Source organism: Cetorhinus maximus, chromosome 11 (assembly GCF_964194155.1).
Source record: "Cetorhinus maximus chromosome 11, sCetMax3.hap1.1, whole genome shotgun sequence".
NCBI classification, from domain to species: domain Eukaryota; kingdom Metazoa; phylum Chordata; class Chondrichthyes; order Lamniformes; family Cetorhinidae; genus Cetorhinus; species Cetorhinus maximus.
The window spans coordinates 96,376,095-96,397,178 of record NC_135889.1 but is presented as its reverse complement, the minus strand read 5'-3'; the positions used below and the strand labels follow the sequence as shown (position 1 = coordinate 96,397,178).

The 21,084-nt window shown below is 42.4% G+C and overlaps 1 protein-coding gene across 1 annotated transcript in view; it reads left to right on the top strand.

Annotated features, from left to right (window-relative positions):
* LOC144686788 (low-density lipoprotein receptor-related protein 1-like) overlaps window positions 1-21,084 on the top strand; it is a 1,926,687-nt gene that overhangs the window by 1,416,314 nt on the left and 489,289 nt on the right. The window contains exons 36-37 of the mRNA XM_078552493.1: window positions 20,077-20,211; window positions 20,301-20,430. Coding sequence (XP_078408619.1) covers window positions 20,077-20,211; window positions 20,301-20,430 — 265 coding nt within the window. The remainder of the gene's footprint in view (window positions 1-20,076; window positions 20,212-20,300; window positions 20,431-21,084) is intronic.

The window sequence follows — 21,084 nt, the reverse complement described above, 5'->3', positions numbered from 1 at the left end:
GGGAATCAGGGGGAAATCTCCCTGCTGGCTGGAGTCATGCCAAGCAAAAAGGAAGATGGTTGTGGTTGTTGGCGGGCAATCATCTCAGTTCCAGGACATCACTGTAGGAGTTCCTCAGGGTAGTGTCCTAGGCCCAACCATCTTCATCTGCTTCATCAATGACCTTCCTTCCATCATAAGGTCAGAAGTGGGGATGTTTGCTGATGATTGCACAATGTCCTGCACCATTTGCAACTCCTCACATACTGAAGCAATTCATGCCCATGTGCAACAGGACCTGGACAACATTCAGGCTTGAGCTGATAAGTGGCATTTGCACACACAAGTGCCAGTCAATGACCACCTCCAACAAAAGAGAATCCAGCCACCTTCACTTGACACTCAATGACATTACCATCACGGAATTCCCCATTAACAACATCCTGGGGGCTACCCTTGACCAGGAAATGAACGGTACTAGCCATATAAATACTGTGGCTAGAATAAGAGATCAGAGGCTGGGAATTCTGTGACAAGTAACTCATCTCCCGACTCTCCAAAGCTTATCTGCCATCTACAAGGCACAAGTCTGGAGTGTGATGGAACACTCTCCACTTGCCTGGACGAGTGCAGCTCCAACAACAGACAAGCAACTTAACACCAACCAGAACAAAGCAGTCTGCTTGGCACCCCATCCATCACCTTCAACGTCCACTTCCTCCACTACAGATGCACTGTGGCAGCAGTGTCTACTGTCTACAAGATGTACTGCAGCAATTCACCAAGGCTCGTTCAACAGCACATTCCAAACCTGTGACCTCTACCACATAGAAGGATAAGGGCAGCAGATGCATGGGAACACCACCACTGGAAGTTCCCTCCAAGCCACATAACATCCTGACTTAGAAATATATCATCGGTGCTTCACTGTCACTGGGCCAAAATCCAGAAAATCCCTCCATAACTGCTCTGTTGGTGTACCTACACCACATGGGCTGCAGCAGTTTAACAAGACAGTTCACCACCACCTTCTCAACATCAACATCCCTAATTGCTGGCCTAGCCAATGATGCCCATATCCCATGAAAGAATAAAATAAAGTAGCTGGAGCTCCTCAGTTGTGCACGTGCCCAAACCAGGTGGCTCCACAAGTCTCTGTATTGACTACCTAAAATTTAATGCTGTGACCAGAGCTGACTCCTACCCGATATCCCACCTGGAAGACTGCATAGGTAGGGTAGGTAAAGCAACCTACATTACCAAGATAGATTTACTCATGGGATACTGGCACGTTTCCTTGACCACCCGTGCAAAGGAAATCTCTTCCTTTGTACATCTGAAAGGGTTGTACCAGTGTTGATTCGTGTCACTTCCCAAAGATTGATGAACCAGGTAATGGCAGGCTTATCCAATCGAGTAGTGTACCTAGATGACCTGCTAGTGCACAGCAGCACCTGGGAAACTCACTTGGTGCAACTGGAAGCCCTCTTCCAGAAATTACAGCCAGCTGACCTTGTGGTCAATCTCATGTAGAGCAAGTTCGCTAAGGCTCAGATGACCCACCCAAGGACATGTGATGGGTCAAGGACAAGTATGGCCCAGAGATACAAAGGTAAATCAGTAGCATTGTTCCCATTTACACAAAAAAAGGGCTATCTTGAGATTCCTAGGGATGTGTGGGTTCTACCACAAGTTTGTCCCAAGCTTCAGCATGGTAGCTGCCCTGCTGACAGACCTAGTACAGAAAAAAAGCAGAAAGTAATATGGACCGAGACATTCCAGACAGCTTTTGAAAAACTGAAAGCCATTTTAATAAGTGAACCAGTGCTAGGAGCTCCAGACTTCAACTAAGCATTTAAAGTAGCCATTGATGCGAGTGACATCGGGATATGGGCAATTCTCCTCCAGCAGGATGAATAGAGAGACCAATCTTTCAAAACACTAAAGAAACATCTGAAATAATATTCCACAGTAGAAAAGGAAACCCTAGGTCTATTACTGGCTCTCAAACACTTAGATATATATGTCCGAAATGGATTCATAGAGACTGCAGTCTCTACCAATTACAATCCTTTAACCTTTGTGTAAAAATTCAACACTCAGAATGAAAAGTTATTCTGTTGGAGTCTGTTTCTTCAACTATATCACCTAAAAATCACCCACATTGCAGGGAAATCAAATGTGATTGTGGACGCTGTGTCCATAGCTTAGAGACCCAGTTAGAACTGAGGGGATAATCCAGATGAAGACTAAAAGAATGAATGACAGTGAATGTGTTTGTTGTTTTATCTGTTTTTTTTCTTTTTTTTCTCTTTGTAATGAAATGTGAGTGAAACTCATTTCATTCTTCATGGGAGGGATGTGTCACGGTGACAGGAAGCTGTGATTGAGTGAGAGCTACCTACAACGTCACCCGCTAACCACAGATATATTGAACTCTTTAAAGAAGACCCATTTAAAAAAAATACAAGAAAAGATGCTGATCAAAAAATGGCTGCCATGAGTCACCTGATGCCCGATACTTTAAGTTGACTACTTCTCTGGAAAGTCTCTGTATGATTGCACTGTAAACCTTTTGCATAGAATTCCATACTTGGGGGATGTCAACAACCACTTCAAATAGGGACTTGCTCAAAAGGAAGGCATTAAAATGCAAAGATTTTGATCAGCTATAGTTCAATCAAGATAATGAGAACTGTTAACCAGCTCATATACAATATGCTCAATACTCATCAGACATTCAAAACTGCCTGTGGAGGATGATATAACCCCCATCTCCTGTTAATCTCTGTCTTGAAGTGTGTCAAAAGTTTTGGATGAAAATATTTAAAAATGGTGATCACTTACTCTGCAACAACGACTGAAAGACATGCTAATTGAACTCCTTTCTGGGAATTTTCAAGCAGGAGTTTTAAAAACTAGTTCTGCCAAGCAGAATCAAAAAAGCATGAAAAAAATAAACATTATAGTCATCTAAAACACTGCTAGAAGAGGGCAGTAAAGGCCTCTCTCTCTCTCTCTCTCGGAAGCTATAAGAGTGTTTCAACAAAGTGCAGACTTGAACCAAGTCAACTACAGAATTCTACAGAAAACCAACTAACTACAAATGGCCGCAATGTTCAACAATCCACACCTCAAAGACAAGCAAAGGAGTTAGTTGTATATTCTTTTAACTTTTTATTGGACTCTAACTTTCTTACTTCTGATATCTGTGTGTGTGTGTATGTATGTACGCGCACACAGTTGTGTCTTTATTATTTTTTCTCAGGTTTTAATTAATTTTAAAACCTTTGTTAAGACCAACAGGGGGGGGGGGGCTGAATCGAAGGGGAGCCACTTCACTCCTCACCCAGTCATAGCACAGAATACTGGCTCCATTGCACACCTCTGAACAAAACTAGCTTTGCAAGATATTGCATGATGAGATATGCAAGAACTGTGGCTGATGCTTATATGGGTGCATATGTGTCTCTGTGAGGGTCTGTAAGAAGAGGACAAGATGTACACTAGGACTCAGCTTGCAGTTTCATCTTCCTGTATTCTCTTGATGTTCCTTTGTGGAAGGGAATCTAGAGTAGCATCTTCCAAGAGAATCTACTATTTGTACTTGCTAAACCCTTTTATGCTTCAGGTCAGCTTCCTTGCCCCATCTTGTCATACATGCAAAGTAATAGCCTTGACATATTGTAAGTTGGAGGAATATGTGCACAGTGAGGTATGAATCTGATGTTTGTCTCTCCTCTGTATCAGAAAGCAATCATGCATCATGCAGCTTGGTTATGTGACAAAAAGCCTGTGTATGAAAACATATGAGATGTAACTATTCCAAAGGTTTCAATTGTATGGTGATATCCTGCTGGAGAGTAGTTATGCATGACAAACGGTGAAAGAGCTGTACAGTTGTGTAAAAATAGGAGTCAGCAATAAGTTGGAACATGTTACTAGGCAACAGCTTACGGCATTCTTTTTGTTAAATGTATTTCTGGATTGTTTTACCTTGTAAGCTCTTTTCAGGTGTGTCATCTTCTGCACTATGCCTAGGTTGTGTAGGTAATGTATATAGCATTGAGTTGTCCACTATCTCTTTGCCAACCATAATGCACTACTTTCCTCTGGGAAAGTGCCCTAGAATGTCCTTGAATTCAGCTTATGCAGGAGCAACTCCAGCCACCAAACAGAGTTTCCAAGCATTGCTTCATTTCGTTACTTATCCATGGACTCCATTTTGTGCCTCTTTGTTTGCATTACTCTGTTTTATTTCAGCTACTTCTTTGCTTTATTTAATCTTTCCAAAGGCTGAAAGGAGAGTTTAAAATATCTGCAGCTTTTGGATAGACAAAAAAAAAAATGACTCCGTGTATAATGACACATTCCTTTACATTTTAGTTGTAGCTCTTTAAGGATAGAAAACTACACACATTTCTGCGCTATCTCTTTTATGCTGAGCTCACAGTGTCAGGCTCAATCTAGAAGCCTGCTGTGAATAGTTAATAAGAACTGTCCAGCAAGATATCGGTGAGCAGTAGTTTCAGTTTCGCGATCTCAAAATTTACTCGTGATTGCCTAAGGTTTTGAATCTCAAGCAGCTGTAACAACTAGAACCTGAATGAAAAATGTTCAAACCATTATGTCACAATGGAACCCAGTTCTCTCAAACATGGACTGGTTTATCAGTGTTAATATGATTAAAATAAATTGAACAAGGAAGTTTAAAGGAAGACAAGTTTTTAATTATTAAGTGTATGTTAAGCTATCAAAAAGTATTGATACTGTCAAGCTTTCACTTCAAGAGAAGATTCAGTTCTATTGTAACTATATGTTCCCTGCGAAAAAGAGATGAAGAGTAACGATTAAGCCTGCTGATCCAAACAACAAGGAGAAATTTAGAGAAACGTACTGGATTGCATCAATTTACGTTAACTTGTGTGAAAGTATTTTATGACCCAATCGGTTCTGGGGGGAACAGTATTGTTATCTCTGAGTGTCCTTGCGTACTTGGTCAAGGGGTAGGTCATTTTTCCTTTCTACTTTCCTTCTGTATGTCATATTCCCTCATCTTGAAAGTGAAAGCTTCTGTTTTTCACTCAGCCTGCCACTATTAGTAGGCATGTTCCACCATGCAAGCGCTATGGAGAAGGAGGTTCATCTCAGACACCGAAAATAGACTCATTCTTCTGGTGGTAATCAACCATTTTCAGATTATTACAGGGACTATTTTATTCAATATTTAGGAACTGTCAGAAATAAATAATTATGCTTCTGTTTAGTTATGTATTCTATGGAGCACAAATAAAGTAAATTACAGAATTTCCATATTTCATGTCAAACTATCATCATCGCTACAGAAATAGACTGACAAATGAAACATTGATAACATTAAGCCTTTATTTACTACTTGAAATACAACACTAATGGCACAAGGAATTCAAGGAACTCATCTCCCATGTATAAAAGATTGGAATAGCAGAATGTAATTACACCCGCTCCACTTACCTTCACAGACTTACAGAAATGGATTCCGTGGCCCAGTGATATCCTATATGCTCCTTCATTTCTACCTAGGCACTGATGATATCTAACTGTTTCCTTTCTTTTCTTAAATTTGTCTAGTTTCAGAAACCCTGTCATCATAATTGTGCATCACTTTTAAATCCCCAGTGTGCTGATCAGATTTAGCTCATGCCCATGTGTTATACATACAGAATGAGAACCACTTGGAGAGAAACTGAGAGATGTACAGTGAATATACACAATGAGCCAAGGGAACTGCAGTTTATTCCATAGAAGTGAAATTTAAAAAAAAACGTTGGCAAACGAAGGACAAAACTGGAGAGCTATAGTACTAAGGAAATGCCTTGAGAGTTACAGAAGTGGTAATGTGTTTGTACTTTATTTAGATGAGGGACAATGCTTTACCATTGAGAGCCAGAAAATAGCAGTGAGAATTTGTTTTAACATAATTTTGAAATATATTTAGTGAGACTGAAAGGGAGCTTTCATTGGTTTATGTCTCTATTGGATGGTATAACTAGGCAAGTTTTTCATATTGCTGAACATTTTATGGTACACACTATTGTCCCTGAGTTGTAACTGGAAATTGTAATTGTTCCTCGGGGTTCTTTGACATAGCACCTCAGATAATAGGGATATATAAAATACAGATGCAGGAAGGATGCAGGTGAGCAGATGGGAACATATTATTTTGTCAATTTAATGCAGAACATAAAAGAGCTTCTTTACGACCCAGAAGTAAAAGTGCATATGTGAAAACTACCCTACCCCATATCTGTTGCTATATAGTGTATTTCTTAGTAAACTAGAATATTAAAATCAACAATTTTCAGCTGTCCAGGAATTTGCTGCTAAATTGTGAAAGGAAGCCCTCCATGATGAAGTAAAGGTAACTCAGGAATCCTTCAAGATTTTCATGATCTTTTGACCATATCTTCCTTTGAGCACTGAGGATGGCACTGTGGCTTGTCAAAACAGAATGAAAAGTCAGTAGCTTTCACTGGTTAGGTTTTGTCCATCATGGATTTTGCTCTCATAGAAGCTCTACAGTTGTTATTTGTCTATTGTCAAGTTGGTTTCGTTATGCTTTTGTGTTGAATAAACTTAAAAATGGATATGCTTGCTTTGTTGTGATTAATCGAGTAGGATGGAATATATGTTTTGTGCAATAGTTTTCTGCTGGGGTCACTCCTGCTAGGGAAGGGAGGGGGAGGTGAGGGCCATGCACTAACCTGCCTGGGGAAGGGAGTTACATGTGTCAACAGATAATAAAAAGGTTACAGAAAAATACTGTGGATGCTGGAAATCTGAAATAAAATTAGAAAATACTGGATGCATTCAACATATCAGGCAGCATCTGTGAAGAGCGAAAGAGAGTTCATGTGCTGGTTTTAATGGCTGTGGTGGTGGGTCCATCCATTGGCTGGAGTGCTGGTGGCAACCCCCATCTTTGCCATTTCTGGGAGCCCCAATAGGATTTAAATCCAATCAGGTATCTGCTGCCTGATGTCAGGATTCCTGGGCCAATCAGAGACCAGCAGCTCTTCAGTACCAGCATTGCTATCGGGAGTGGTAGCCACTGTTAGTTCTGCAGGAGGCCTGGGAGGAGGAATATTGCTGAAAGCCCTGGAACCCAAGTAAGAGGGGTGGAGGAGGCCTCGCCGAGCCAGTCAGGCAGACCCCGGCAAGGGGGAGGGAAGTTGGTTTAAAAGATGGTGTAGCTCTTCCCTTGGGCAGCCTCCCTGTGGGGGTGGCTCTTGCCACCATGGAGACCTCTGTTGAGCGCAGGGTTCCTAAGCAAAACGGGCTGCCCCACCACAGGTCACAGGCAGGCCCAACAGAGTATAACTGGTGGCTTGCTCAGATGCCGTCGTCCCCTGCCACTGATAGAATACCAGCATTGGCAGGCTGAGGCCCTTAAGTGACCCTTAATTAGCCAACCTCAACCTTCCCCGCCCGGGACTTAATTGGAGGTAGTTGGTATGACAACGAGCTCTCCACCCTGCACTTTCCCATCCTATTAAATGGCACCTATGCTTCCCAGTGCACTCCTGGAGGGGCTGGTAGGTGGGGAGGGGGTTGCAACTCAATTCTGCTCAATGTTTTAAGTCAATAACCCTTATCTGGCCTGACCTGCTGGGTGTTTTCCAGTATTTTTGATAAACAAATTGTATTGTAGTTTGGGATTACAACACTTCGCATTATGTCAGACAGAATCGATGGTTGTATTGTAAAAATGTTATTGTTAACATAAATAAAATCCTTGAGTATTGCTGAAAAAAGACATCTTGTCAGAGCTTTTCATCTTGCACTCATCAGGACAATCGCAAGAATACCAATGCCAGGGAAAGCAACAACTTTAGACTGTGTTAGAAGAGAGTATTGCTTGGTTAGCAAGTGGACTCTAATTGATAGAGGCATTGCCATGGAGAATGCACCAGTTAATGGTGACTGATAGTTAACTGTCAAGCAATTTTTAATATTTAAACCAGGCAGCTTGAATCTGATTGGTTAAGGCATTGCCCTGAGGAATTAACCAGTGAATGGCTATCACTTATTTTGTTTAGCTGAAACAGGCACAATGTGTATACACAAAGATAAAAACAAAAAGCTAAAAGCTACTGCGGATGCTGGAAATCCAAAACAAAAACAGAATTACCTGGAAAAACTCAGCAGGTCTGGCAGCATCGGCGGAGAAGAAATCAGTTAACGTTTCGAGCCTTCATGGCCCTTCGGCAGAACTGGAGCATAGTTAGAAGAAGGGAGAAATATAAATTGGTTTAAGGTGGGTGGGGGGGGGGTGGAGAGAGAGACATTGAGGGTGTGGTGTGGTGATTGTGGAGATGAGCAGATAATCAAAAGATGTCACAGACAAAAGGGTCAAAGAGGTGTTGAAGATGGTGGTATTTGTCTGAGAAAAGTGCTAATTAAGAATGGAAGACAGGATATTCAAAGTACAGCTCTAGTGGGGGTGGGGTGGAAAGACTAAAGGTTTTAGTTTTATATTTAAAAATAATGGAAATAGGTGGGGAAAGAAGAATCTATATAAATTATTGAAAAAAAAACGGGGGCGGGGGGAAGAAACGGGGTGGGGATGGGGGGAGGGGGAGTTTAAGATCTAAAGTTGTTGAATTCAATATTCAGCCCGGAGGGCTGTAAAGTGCCTAGTCGGAAGATGAGGTGCTGTTCCTCAAGTTTGCGTTGGGCTTCACTGGAACAATGCAGCAAGCCAAGGACAGACATGTGGGCAAGAGAACAGGGTGCAGTGTTAAAATGGCAAGCGACAGGGAGGTTTGGGTCTTTCTTGCGGACAGACCGCAGGTGTTCCGCAAAACGGTCGCCCAGTTTGCGTTTGGTCTCTCCAATGTAGAGGAGACCGCATTGGGAGTAACGAATGCAGTAGACTAAGTTAGGGGAAATGCAAATGAAATGCTGCTTCACTTGAAAGGAGGGTTTGGGCCCTTGGACGGTGAGGAGAGGCAAGGGCCCAAACACTCCTTTCAAGTGAAGCAGCATTTCACTTGCATTTCCCCTAACTTAGTTTACTGCATTCGTTGCTCCCAATGCGGTCTCCTCTACATTGGAGAGACCAAACGCAAACTGGGCGACCGTTTTGCAGAACACCTGCGGTCTGTCCGCAAGAAAGACCCAAACCTCCCTGTCGCTTGCCATTTTAACACTCCACCCTGTTCTCTTGCCCACATGTCTGTCTTTGGCTTGCTGCATTGTTCCAGTGAAGCCCAACGCAAACTGGAGGAACAGCACCTCATCTTCCGACTAGGCACTTTACAGCCCTCCGGGCTGAATATTGAATTCAACAACTTTAGATCTTAAACTCCCCCTCCCCCCATCCCCACCCCATTTCTTTCCCCCCCCGCACCGTTTTTTTTTTCAATAATTTATATAGATTCTTCTTTCCCCACCTATTTCCATTATTTTTAAATCTAAAACTAAAACCTTTAGTCTTTCCACCCCACCCCCACTAGAGCTGTACTTTGAATATCCCGTCTTCCATTCTTAATTAGCACTTTTCTCAGACAAATGTCACCACCTTCGACACCTCTTTGACCCTTTTGTCTGTGACATCTTTTGATTATCTGCTCATCTCCACAATCACCACACCACACCCTCAATGTCTCTCTCTCCACCCCCCCCCCCCACGCACCCCCCCCCCCCACCCACCTTAAACCAATTTATATTTCTCCCTTCTTCTAACTATGCTCCAGTTCTGCCGAAGGGCCATGAAGGCTCGAAACGTTAACTGATTTCTTCTCCGCCGATGCTGCCAGACCTGCTGAGTTTTTCCAGGTAATTCTGTTTTTACAATGTGTATACATGTTCTTTCTGTCTGCAAAGAACAGGGCCCTGTGAATTAATATGTGTAGCTTCCAGTACACGCAAATGTGCCACACTGCAAGTCCAACTGACAATCTTAAATTGATTGCCAATGTAATTTTTAGCACACAGAGGATTATTTAACAAATGTTATCCAATCGCAGAATCACATCTCATGTTGGACACAGTGTTTTGAGTTTTGCAAGCACGGGCTATTTGGGTGTGGTCTGTACCTTGCCCATTGCAAACAGCAGCTGGGACATATTATTTGATACGATCCGCCAGTCTTTGGGACGTACACTTACATACCTAGCATCATACTGGCACCGAAATTCATTTATCACATGACTCATTTGTGTGATAGGCAGAACATCTTTTTGGCTTGAGGGCAGCATCCTGAATATCACTCACGTTGCTACTACATAGTAGCAGCATGAAGCAGATAGCTTCAACTGTTGCTCAAATTTTTGAGATACCTTGCCCTTCCAGGGTAATCTGAGATAGACTGGGCACTTTTCAAGGCTGTAAGTGACAGCCTTAGGCCCGTTCATGAATTTGCGCAATATACGGTGCAAAATAATCTGATCAGGGCAGCAATTACCTCAGAGGATGTCTTTGATGCACCCTATTTCTGCATCAAGCTTGCATGGTGAGCAAATGGCTTGGACCCTATTGATGAGGTTGCCAATAAGACCAATATTATAGCGCATGGAACTGTAAGAATCCCAACACATGTATTGAGCAGTGAAGGTAGGCTTGGTAGAAGACCCCTGGCAGATTTCTCAACTAGTACGTCAAGGAAAGAGAGCTCATTTGACTGCTCCATTTCAAAGGTGAACTTGAGTGTAGAATGGAGCCCATTAATAATCCTTTGTTTGCTAAAAATTAAGCTGACAACCAATTTAAGATTGTCAGTCAGGCTTGCAATGTGGCACATTTGCATGTACTGGAAGCTACATATATTAATACACAGGGCCCTGTTCTTTGCAGACTGGAAGAACACGTACACACATTGGGCAGAATTTTTGCCGTCGGTGAGCAGGGGGCGTGGCCTGCTCGCCGACGCATAAAATGACGCGGGATGACCTTGGGCGGAACCCCCGACGTCATCCCGATCTATTTAAATGTTCAGGAAGCCGGGCCTGCAGCAAAATCAGCTGCGGGCCCGCTGACCTGTCAATGGCCAATTGAGGCCATTGACAGGGTCATTTAAACAATTAAAGGACCTGCCCGTCCAACCTTAAGGTTGGCGGGCAGGCCGGGAGCCCTGGCGGCAAATGGAAAAACATGAAACCTCATCCACCAGTGGGATGAAGTTTCATGTAGGGTTTTAAAAAATTAAATGAACTTATTGGCCAGGATTTTCCCGTCGGCGATTTGGGGGTGGGGCCCGCTCACCGATGGGAAAATTACATGGGATGACGTCGGGAGGAACCCCTGACGCCTTCCCGGTCCCTTTAAATTTTCAAGAAGGCGGCCGGACAGCGAAATCAGCTGTCCGCCCGCCGACCTGTCAATGGCCAATTAAGACTAATAAGACTAATCAAGGTTGTTAAAGACCTGCCTGTCCAACCTTAAGGTTGGCGGGCAGGCCAGGAGCCCCAGCGGGCTTCTGATAATACATGAAACCTCATCCACTGGTGGGATGAGGTTTCATGTCCGTTTTTAAAAAGTTTCATAAAGTTAATGTGTTTCTTATTAACATGTCCCATCTCATGTGACATTGTCACATGAGCGGGACATGTTAATAATTTTAATATTTTTCTATTTTTGGCGTTTTTTTATCGGTCACTAATCTACCTGAGACTGGACTTTGCCTCAGGGAGCAGTGCACTGTTTCGCGCGCATGCACAAAAGAGCGCACTTTGACAGATGGGGAATCCTTCCACCCCCCCTACCCCTGCACAGGAAGTGCATAGCGCATAGCGTTTCCTGTCAGGCAGGCCTCTGGGTGGGCCTTAATTGGCCCGCCCACTCAAAATGGCGGTGAGCCCCATTTCGGTGGCGGGGGTCAGCTGTCCACCTGCCGCCGAGCCGGTGGGTCCCGCCCGCCCACCAAGGGCAAAATTCTGCCCATTATGTAAATTATGAACATGTCCCATTTCATGTGACATTGTCACATGAGGGGGATATGTTAGGGAATTTTTTTTTCTATTTTTCATATTTTTAAAAGTTTCAGCAATCTCCCTGAGGCAGCACTTTGCCACAGGGAGATGTGCGCTCTTTTTAATGCGCATGTGCTTTTGGGGAATCCCCTTGCCTGCACAGGAAGTGCATAATTGGCCTTAATTGGCCCGCCCATGTAAAATGGCAGTGGGGCCCGCTTCTCCGGTAGGGATCGGCTCCCCGCCTGCAGGAGATTGGGTCGGGCCCGCTGCCCACCAGGCAGAAAATTCTGCCCATTGTACCTGTTTCAGCCGAACAAAATAGGTGATAGCCATTCACTGGTACATTCCTCAGGGCAATACCTTGCCCAATCAGATTCAAGCTGCTTGTTTTAAACATCAAAAAAATACTTGGCAGTTAACTGTCAGTCACCATTAACTGGTGCAATCATGCCTCTACCAATCAGAGTCTACTTGCCAACCAACCAGCACTCTCTTCTTATATAGTATAAAGTTATTGCTTCCCCTGTCATTCTTATTCTTGTGATTGTCCTGATGAGTGCAAGACGAATAGCTTCGACAAAATGTATTTTTTAGGCAACACTCAAAATCCTTAAATTAATGCAACAGAATTAAAATATTAAGTGTTATTGTGCTACCAAATAGTGTTTTGTGCAGTGCAATATTGAATATAATGCAGTTCCAGTAATTGTACAACAAACCACGCTATATATGGAATATGCAGAATTTCGCAGGATTTATCAGGAGTGTTTGCTGACAAACACATGGTAATTAAACATCATCAGTCACTTCAGTATGAAACATTTAGGAAAGGTATATACTTCTAAATTTCCAGCGCTCCATATTTTTCCCTGCATTTTGAATAAAATATCATATCTATCTTCGACACCATAACCTGTTGAAATGATGTATCAATATTCTTCTTCCTTATTGGTTAAGTCTTTTTCCTTTTCAATTGTTTATTCTAATTATATTCAACTTTTGGTATTAACCAGTCTAATTGTGCATAACCTTTCCTCCCAATTACAATTTCTCTTGATTGACATTCTACCAAAGAGGTTTTACCCATTCATGTTACAGCAAAGGGAATTGTCTCAGACATAATTGACGTGATAGTTTCTCACCTAACCATGATATAAGCTAATTAAAGGGGACCTTGTACAAAATAGTAAACGATTTGGTAAGATAAATGAAGGCTACTACTTCAAGTTAATTGAGGATATCAGATGAAGGAACATAGGCTAAAGCAAATGAAAGAAGGAAGAAGTTGTTCACAGAAAAAGGCGCTGAACATTTGCAATGGGTTTGCAGGGAACTAAGAAGATCATAAGCATTTGGAGCAGGAGTAGGTCGTTTGGCCCATCAAGACTGCTCGACCATTCAATAAGGTCATGACTAATCTAACTGTGGCCTTAACTTCACTTCCCTGCTGTTCTCCCTAACCTTAACTCCCTTGTAGGTCAAAAAGCTGTTTCAGTCTTGAATATATCCATTGACCCAGCCTCCACTGCTCTCTGGGGAAGAGAATGCCAAAGAATATCAACTCTCAAAGAGGAAATTCATCCTTATCTCCGACTTAAGTGGGAGACCCCTTGTTTTTAAGCTAGTTTTGCAAAAACCTGAGATGAATTGAACATAGGGTCACATGACAGGGCCTGTCCTTTTTTTTTTACCTTTTTTGCTGGATAACTTATAATCAGCAGAATAGTTCCTTCACCTGTTATATATCAACAAAAACATAAAGTAATTGAAAATAATCATAAATGCATCATGTATTTGGTTCCAACAACTTTGTTATCCCATAGAGCAGCACAGCGTCAGGGTTCAGGAGAGCAGGACTCTACCCCCATATTTCACTATTCTCACTCTCCATGCTCAGCAGCTTAGTTTAACTGTGCTAATGCGAACAATAACATTCCCATAGTCATGGCAGAAATTTGCAGTCCTCACCACGCAGCTGAGGCTTCAGCTTGAATACTTTTTTCTTCATGTAGCCAACAATACCCCAGTGTGCAGATGAACAGGAGTCCATCTCTGATTAGCAAACCCTGAGCATTATTTACTCCTTTCAGCAGGATAGTGGCACTGAGAAACAAAAAGGCAGATTGTGTGGAGGGAATGAGAGGAAAGAGCAAGGCACATTTGGGGACTCAATTTGTTGGCTAGAACAAAAGGAGAAACCTTTTGGAGTGTAAAACAAGGGGCGTGGGGTGACAGATTCTGTTGACTGGGGATGAGGAGTCAAGCCACAGGAGTCAAGCATATCCTTTAACTGACTGTAAGCAATGGCATGGGAGACTCAATAACTTAAAGAGAAACACTGTTGATAAAAGAATCCTTCCTACTACCATGCATTATGAAAATATGTAAGTTTTTAGATGTTATGCCTCTCTGGCTTTAGAGGACATTGATTTGAACCGGATCACTAAAGTGGTAATTTTGCAAGGGTCTGCTCCAGTGTGGAATTTCAGTAAATTAGCATGCGTGTTCAAGATAGCACTACCGGGCAGGTTCTGCAAATTGTACATCTGTCTAGTAAGCCTCTATGCAGTGATTGAAGGCAAAACAAATCCCCTCTACATCTACAAATAAGAGGAAACCAGCTGCCATAATGACCAGTGCTATATATGTATGTGAAAGTAATTGTTTGACCATTGTTCCATAGGGAACTGGATTCATATCTATATTGGAGCCATTAGTTTGCTACTTCTGCATAAGAAATCCACCTTACTCCACTATGGAAGTTAATTTCAACAATTATGGTTTATGCATTCATACTGCCAACTTCTACTCATTGTCAATGAGTTGAAGCCAATCACAGAATGTGCATTTGAGGCCAATGACCAGAGATCAGTGATTGTCATAGTCAGGCAGAGTACAGACTATACTCAACCAGCATGTGCTTGCAAAACCCAAAACAAAACTACTGTTCGATATGATTCTATGTTGGACAGTATTTGCTGAACAATCCTGAGTGTGCTAATAGCTACACTAACAACCAATTTAAGATAATCAGTGGAGCTTGTAATGTGACTCATTTATGCTTGCTAGAAGTGACATACATTCGTATGCAGGACCCATTCTCTGCAAACAAAAGGAATATTTGCGAAACTTGCATCTTCTTTGAATTACCTGGGAGCTTGGGAGCATATACTTTCCCATTGCTTTCTCCATGGCAACACCTCGGTCAATCAGAATCAATATACCAACCAATCAGCACTCCTTTTCTCCTGTAGCATAAATTGTGATTGTTAGAAATTTGGTATTTTTGTGTTTGTCCTAATGAAAGCAAGCCAAAATGCTTCAGAAACACGTCTCTCTTTTCAGTAATGTTCAAGTTCTGTACCACCAAGCAACTGAATGATTTTTGTGTTGATTCCATCAGCAAAGATTGCAACGGTGCACCCTGTGGAGGAACAGGATATATCTGACAACAATTACCAGAGTTCCACATTTAACTATGCATATGTGGACAACAGAAGTTGCTGCCCATTTTACCCAATAATTTTGGCAGTGCTGTCAGCCTCGTGGATTTTACTGCTGCAAAATTCTGAGCCATTATGGCTGTAATTAGTTGTTCCTCAAAATCAATTCTTAGATCTTTGAGGAGTGTATCAATTGTTGCTGAGCAAATGTAATGTCCCAAATTTTCTGGCAGCATTTGCTGTTAACCTCAAAGATCTAGTGAGCTCTATGGCTTACATTTTACCTTTCCCAATATTAATTTCATCCTTTTGCCACTTATAGGGGGCCTCTGACTTACAGCAACAGTGAAGTTATCAAGCAGGTTAAGCAGCCAATCATATTGCAGAATTCTTACAGACAGCAAGCCAGGAATGGAAAGCAGGTTTTATCATTCAATTTTTATTAATTTTACAGGAAGCAAAATAAAGATTGGGACATACACATGGTACTAAGGTAGAAACTGAAATATCATAAAGGAACTGTTTAAAAAAAAACACTTTTATTATTTAAACAATTGTTTGGTGGTACAGACCTTGAATATTGCTAAAAAGAAAGACGTTACCAATGCTTTTCATCTTACGCTCAGCAGGACAAATGCAAGGATGCCAAATTTCAAATGATCACAACAATTTATACAACAGGAAAAGAAGAGTGCTGATTTCCTGGTTAGTCAACACTGATTGGCCAAGGCATTACCATGGAGAAAGCAACAAGGAACTATAGGTTCCCCAAGCAGCCAGGCTAATCAAAAAAGGAGCAAGGCTTGAACAAATTGCTTTTGTTTTCATAGAATGGGGTCCCTGTATGTGAATGTATGTCACTTCTAACAAGCATAAATGGGCCACATTAAAATCTATTTTTATTAATTGCAAATCTGTGAATTTTTTTCATGAAATGGAGAAATTGACCATCCATAAACATCATTTCTTTTGATGCTAGGGAGATTGTTCAGTAGTAATTATGGGCAGAATGTTACGAGTCGGCGAGCGAGTGCAGGCCCCGATGTCACGGCGCGCGATTTAAATTTTCAGGAAGGCGGGAGTGCAGAAAAATCAGCTGCGTGCCCACAGACCTGAAAGTGGCCAATTGAGGCCATTGACAGGGTCAATTAAGTAATTAAAAGACCTGCCTGTCCAACCTTAAGGTTGGCGGGCAGGCCGGGAGCCCCAGCGGGAACTAGAAAAAACATGAAACCTCATCCACGGGCGGGATGAGATTTCATGTAGGCTTTAAAAAATTTTAATAAAGATTTTGTAAAAATTATGGACATGTCCCAACTCATGTGACATTGTCACATGAGGGGATATGTTAGGGAAATTTTATTTTTCTATTTTTGTCTTTTTTACATTTACAGCCGATCTCCCTGAGGCAGCACTTAGCCTCAGGGAGATGAGTGCGCTCTTTCGTGTGCATGCGCGAAAGAGCGCACTCTTGATTTTGGGATCCCCCCTCCCCCCTCCTAGCCCGCACAGGGAGCGCATAGCACTTCCGTGCGGACGTCACATAAAATGGCGGCACGCCTCCGATCGGGGACGCCGATCAGAAGCACGCCCGTACGCACCCGCCCATCAACATCCCTCCCCAACGGGGGGGAAAATTCAGCCCTATGAATTAGTTTGTAAAAAATTAACTTATATCTCATTCAACAAGACTTGTTGCCATGAGATTATCATGTAAACAGTGTAAGTTTATCTGAATGCAGTGATTTTAATTGATTTCTATCTGCAAGGACTTCAACAGCACATCCTATGTAGGAACAAAGAATCACTGACAGCAACACTGGACTTCCATAGTTTGCTGTGTATGTGCGGGTGTGTCATAAATATATTAATGTACATAATGTTATTGGAAATTATTTTAAATTGGACTTGTAGTAGGGTCTCTGTCTGTGGGTGTGAGTGTGTGTGTCCTAACTGGATTAAAGCCAGGGTGCTTTGATGTATAGATGTTCTGAGATGTTAAACAGTAAGGTAGAGGGTGCATTTGCACTTTGTTGAATAAGCCATTCAAAGACTGGGAGTGAAATCTTGCACCTAGCTAGGACACACCAAGCAATATGTTTATATTACTAACAAAATTGGCACTATGAAAGAGGTTTTGTTTTTAGAAGAGGTAGAGTTCAAAGGGCTTGGTGAGACAATGAGAATTTGCATTCAAAGGGAAGGCTAGGTATATACAGAAAAGAGTTCTGTGTGTGGGTCAAAGGCAGTCCGCCTGTAAGCCTATAACTTTGCGAAGGAACCAAATTGAAAGGAGCCTCATTTTGAATTTGCAAGATAAAAAGCGCTTTGCCTTGTGTCTTTTTAAGTCTATGGGTTATTGCTGCCTTAGGGGAGGTTACCTGGGAGTAATTAATTTGGGGATTTGTTTAAAAGTTATTATGGTATTAATTTGTAGACATGTGTATGTGTTTAAATTTGTTGTTAAATTAATAAGTGTTTAATCTAATTTGTATAAAAAAACCTCTTGAGGATTAGCGGGTTTCATTTCTGAATTTAGAGCTGCATCTCAAATATACCAATTGAAAATATAGGTTATGACAGTTGTTTAAAGTTTCCCTCTGGGATTTTAACTAACTCAGCCTTTCCCAACTGCTGTGTCATAACAGGATGCCAGAAGTTTCACAGAGTAATGACAGTGAACGCTGACAGTTTTGCCATAATTATAACCACAGAATCCAAGCCTATCACTTCATTTGCTTGTGATTGTTTGAAGAAATTATTATTAGATCTTGGACTTTGTAGGTCAGGTCAGGAATAGATGGCCATGATATTGACAGGGACAGGTTTTGCCAGTGGCTTGTGGGGGTGGTGTTTCAGTTGGGCTACATACAGAATTTAGCCCTCGATGGGTGAGTGGGCCCCACCGGCTCAGCGGCGGGCGGGCAGCAGAACTCCACCGCCGAAACAGGCCCTGCCGCCATTTTGAGTGGGCGGGCCAATTAAGGCCCGCCCAGCGGGCTGCCCGACGGGAAGCGCTATGTGCTTCCTGTGCAGGGGGTGAGGGATTCCCCAACTGTCAAAGTGCAGTCTTTCACGCATGCACGCGAAAGAGCGCACAGCTCCCTGAGACTAAGTACTGTCTCAGGTAGAGTGCTGAAAGTTTAATAAACCTAAAAAATAGCAAAGTAAAAAAATTATTAACATGTCTCCCTCATGTGACAATGTCACACGAGATGGGACATGTTAATGAATATTACATAAAGTTTATTAAAAGTTTTTAAAAACAGACATGAAGCCTCATCCCGCCAGTGGATGAGGTTTCATGTTTATTCAGAAGCCCACTGGGAGCTCCTGGCCTGCCCGCCAACCTTAAAGATTGGACGGGCAGGGCCTTTAATTGGCTTAATTATCCTGTCAATGGCCTCGATTGGCCATTGACAAGTCAGCGGGTGGACAGCTGATTTCGCTGCCAGCCCGCCTTCCTGAATATTTAAATGCGGCAGGATGACGTCGGGGGTTCCTTCCGACATCATCCCGGTCATTTTTGTGTCGGCAAGCAGGCCCCGCCCTCAACTTGCCGACGGAAAATTTCTGGCCATGGTGTGGGATTTTAACTCCACAGCATGCCTCTATTTCTATAGGATCCCCAGATGGAAACCAGGCTGATTGACAGGTTTTGCCCCCTGTCAGGTGATGAGCACTCCGGGGTTGGGTGGGGGGTGGGCATGTGTTGACAGGAGCAGGTAGGGAGCCTGTTGTTGAGTTAGTAGGAGATTAGGGATGAGGGTCCAACCCCAGAGAAGTGGGGGGTAGCATCTGATCCATAACCCCGTGTGGTGCGTTCTGATCCCCTATCCCAGATGGGACTTTGGATGGGGTGCATAGGGGTTGTGTTGCTTGGTGGGCAGGAAGGAAGCATGCCTGCTCCTTCTGGTGCAGGCAAGCAGTGCTGTAGGGGAGCTTACTTTTTTACTGAAGCTGTCCTCACCACCTGGATGCTGCTTAGGAAAAACTAATTCTGTATGACTTTTATGCAGCCAGGAGTAGCATCCATACAACCTCCCCCTCAGCCTTGTGTCTCCAGCCTGATGCTGGCCCATTCTTAATCACCTCTTCACCTTCGCCCAGAATGTGCACCACCCACAACCGGTCCTACCTCCTAGCGGAATCCGTACATGAGTTGTCTGAATTTTCACCCTCTGAAACCGGTGATGGGGCATCTTTTTAGCTCCTATAGTCCATTGAAAAAAATCAAATAAGGCCTAAACCTAAAACAGGTTCAAACCTCCTGACTGTGGCCTTGGACTGGCATTGCCGACCTTGTGCCTATTTTATGTCAAAGTTCAAAATCCCAGCATGGTGTTTGCTCTGCATCATTATATAGTTGACCCCTGTTGTTAGTGCATATGTAGATATGTATGTATGTGTGTATATTTTTGATAAAGACATAATGGAGCTTGACTGTGTTGTCAATTTAGGTTGCTCGCACTTTTACACGTGGGCCCATACGTGAAGAACGGCACTTGAGTTAGGCAGCAGCTGACCTATTAAAGCCCACCTTACAGGCAGGAGGAAGAAAACTGGTGTGAAACTGAGGAAGAATGCAAAAAAAAAATGATAATTTAGGAGATTAAACCGTCTTGATTGAATTTGATTGGAGAATCATCCTGGAAAATAAATGACTTTTTGAAATTTCAATTATCAAATTTTATTTGCAGCGAATGATACCGTCTATTGGACAGATATGGGAAGGAGTACAATTAGCAGAGCTAAACGAGACCAGACCTGGAGGGATGATATTATTACAAATGGCCTTGGACGGGTTGAAGGCATAGCGGTTGATTGGATAGCTGGTATGAGATTTTCTGCCCATTTTTCAATTACCTATTAATGTTGTAGCTTGATGGAACATTAACATTTATCTCTTCTGTATCTTTCTCAGGTAATATATACTGGTCAGATTATGGCTTCAATATAATAGAAGTTGCAAGATTTAATGGCTCCTTTCGCTATGTGGTTATATCCCAAGGGCTTGATCAGCCACGTGCAATAGCCGTCCATCCAGAAAAAGGGTAAACCAACTTTTTTTTGAAATGAAAAAAAGATCTTGATGGCCATATTTAGTGTTCTTTTTCATTTCGATCAACTGACACATTTTCACATCCTTGCCTGTTCCTGTCAGCTGAGCAATGTCAGCTCAATTTTTCATTCAGTCACTTCTAAGTTCACAACTGAAAGCTTCTGAGTAGTCAGCTTCAGTTAGAGAGGATACCTTGATGATATAATGGATTGATCCAAATGTCAGAGAGCTGCAGGAGTGGTCCTGTTTTTTTAATGGTTTGAAAGACATAAAAAGATATAAAAAATAAATTGACACGGAGCACTTCAATGACTCATGAGTGCCACTTTACATTTTTGAAAAATATTTTTTCACATTAGAATTGATATTGCACAATCTGAGTTGCATTTTCATCGCATATCTTAAGGCTCAATTTAAATAACTCAGAGAAAATAATCATGAATTCTTGAGGACAAAATTTTATGAGCAACATCGAAAATTTCCTTTCCCCTGTCTTATTGTTTTCTACTTCACTTCCTTTCCCTCCCACTCTTTCTCTGGGCTAAATTTTCATTCTGGGGCAGGATCCCGAGATGGGATCAGTTGCGGGTTCCGACCCTTCATGACTTACTCCAGACACACCCACCACTGTTTTTAAAGGAATGGC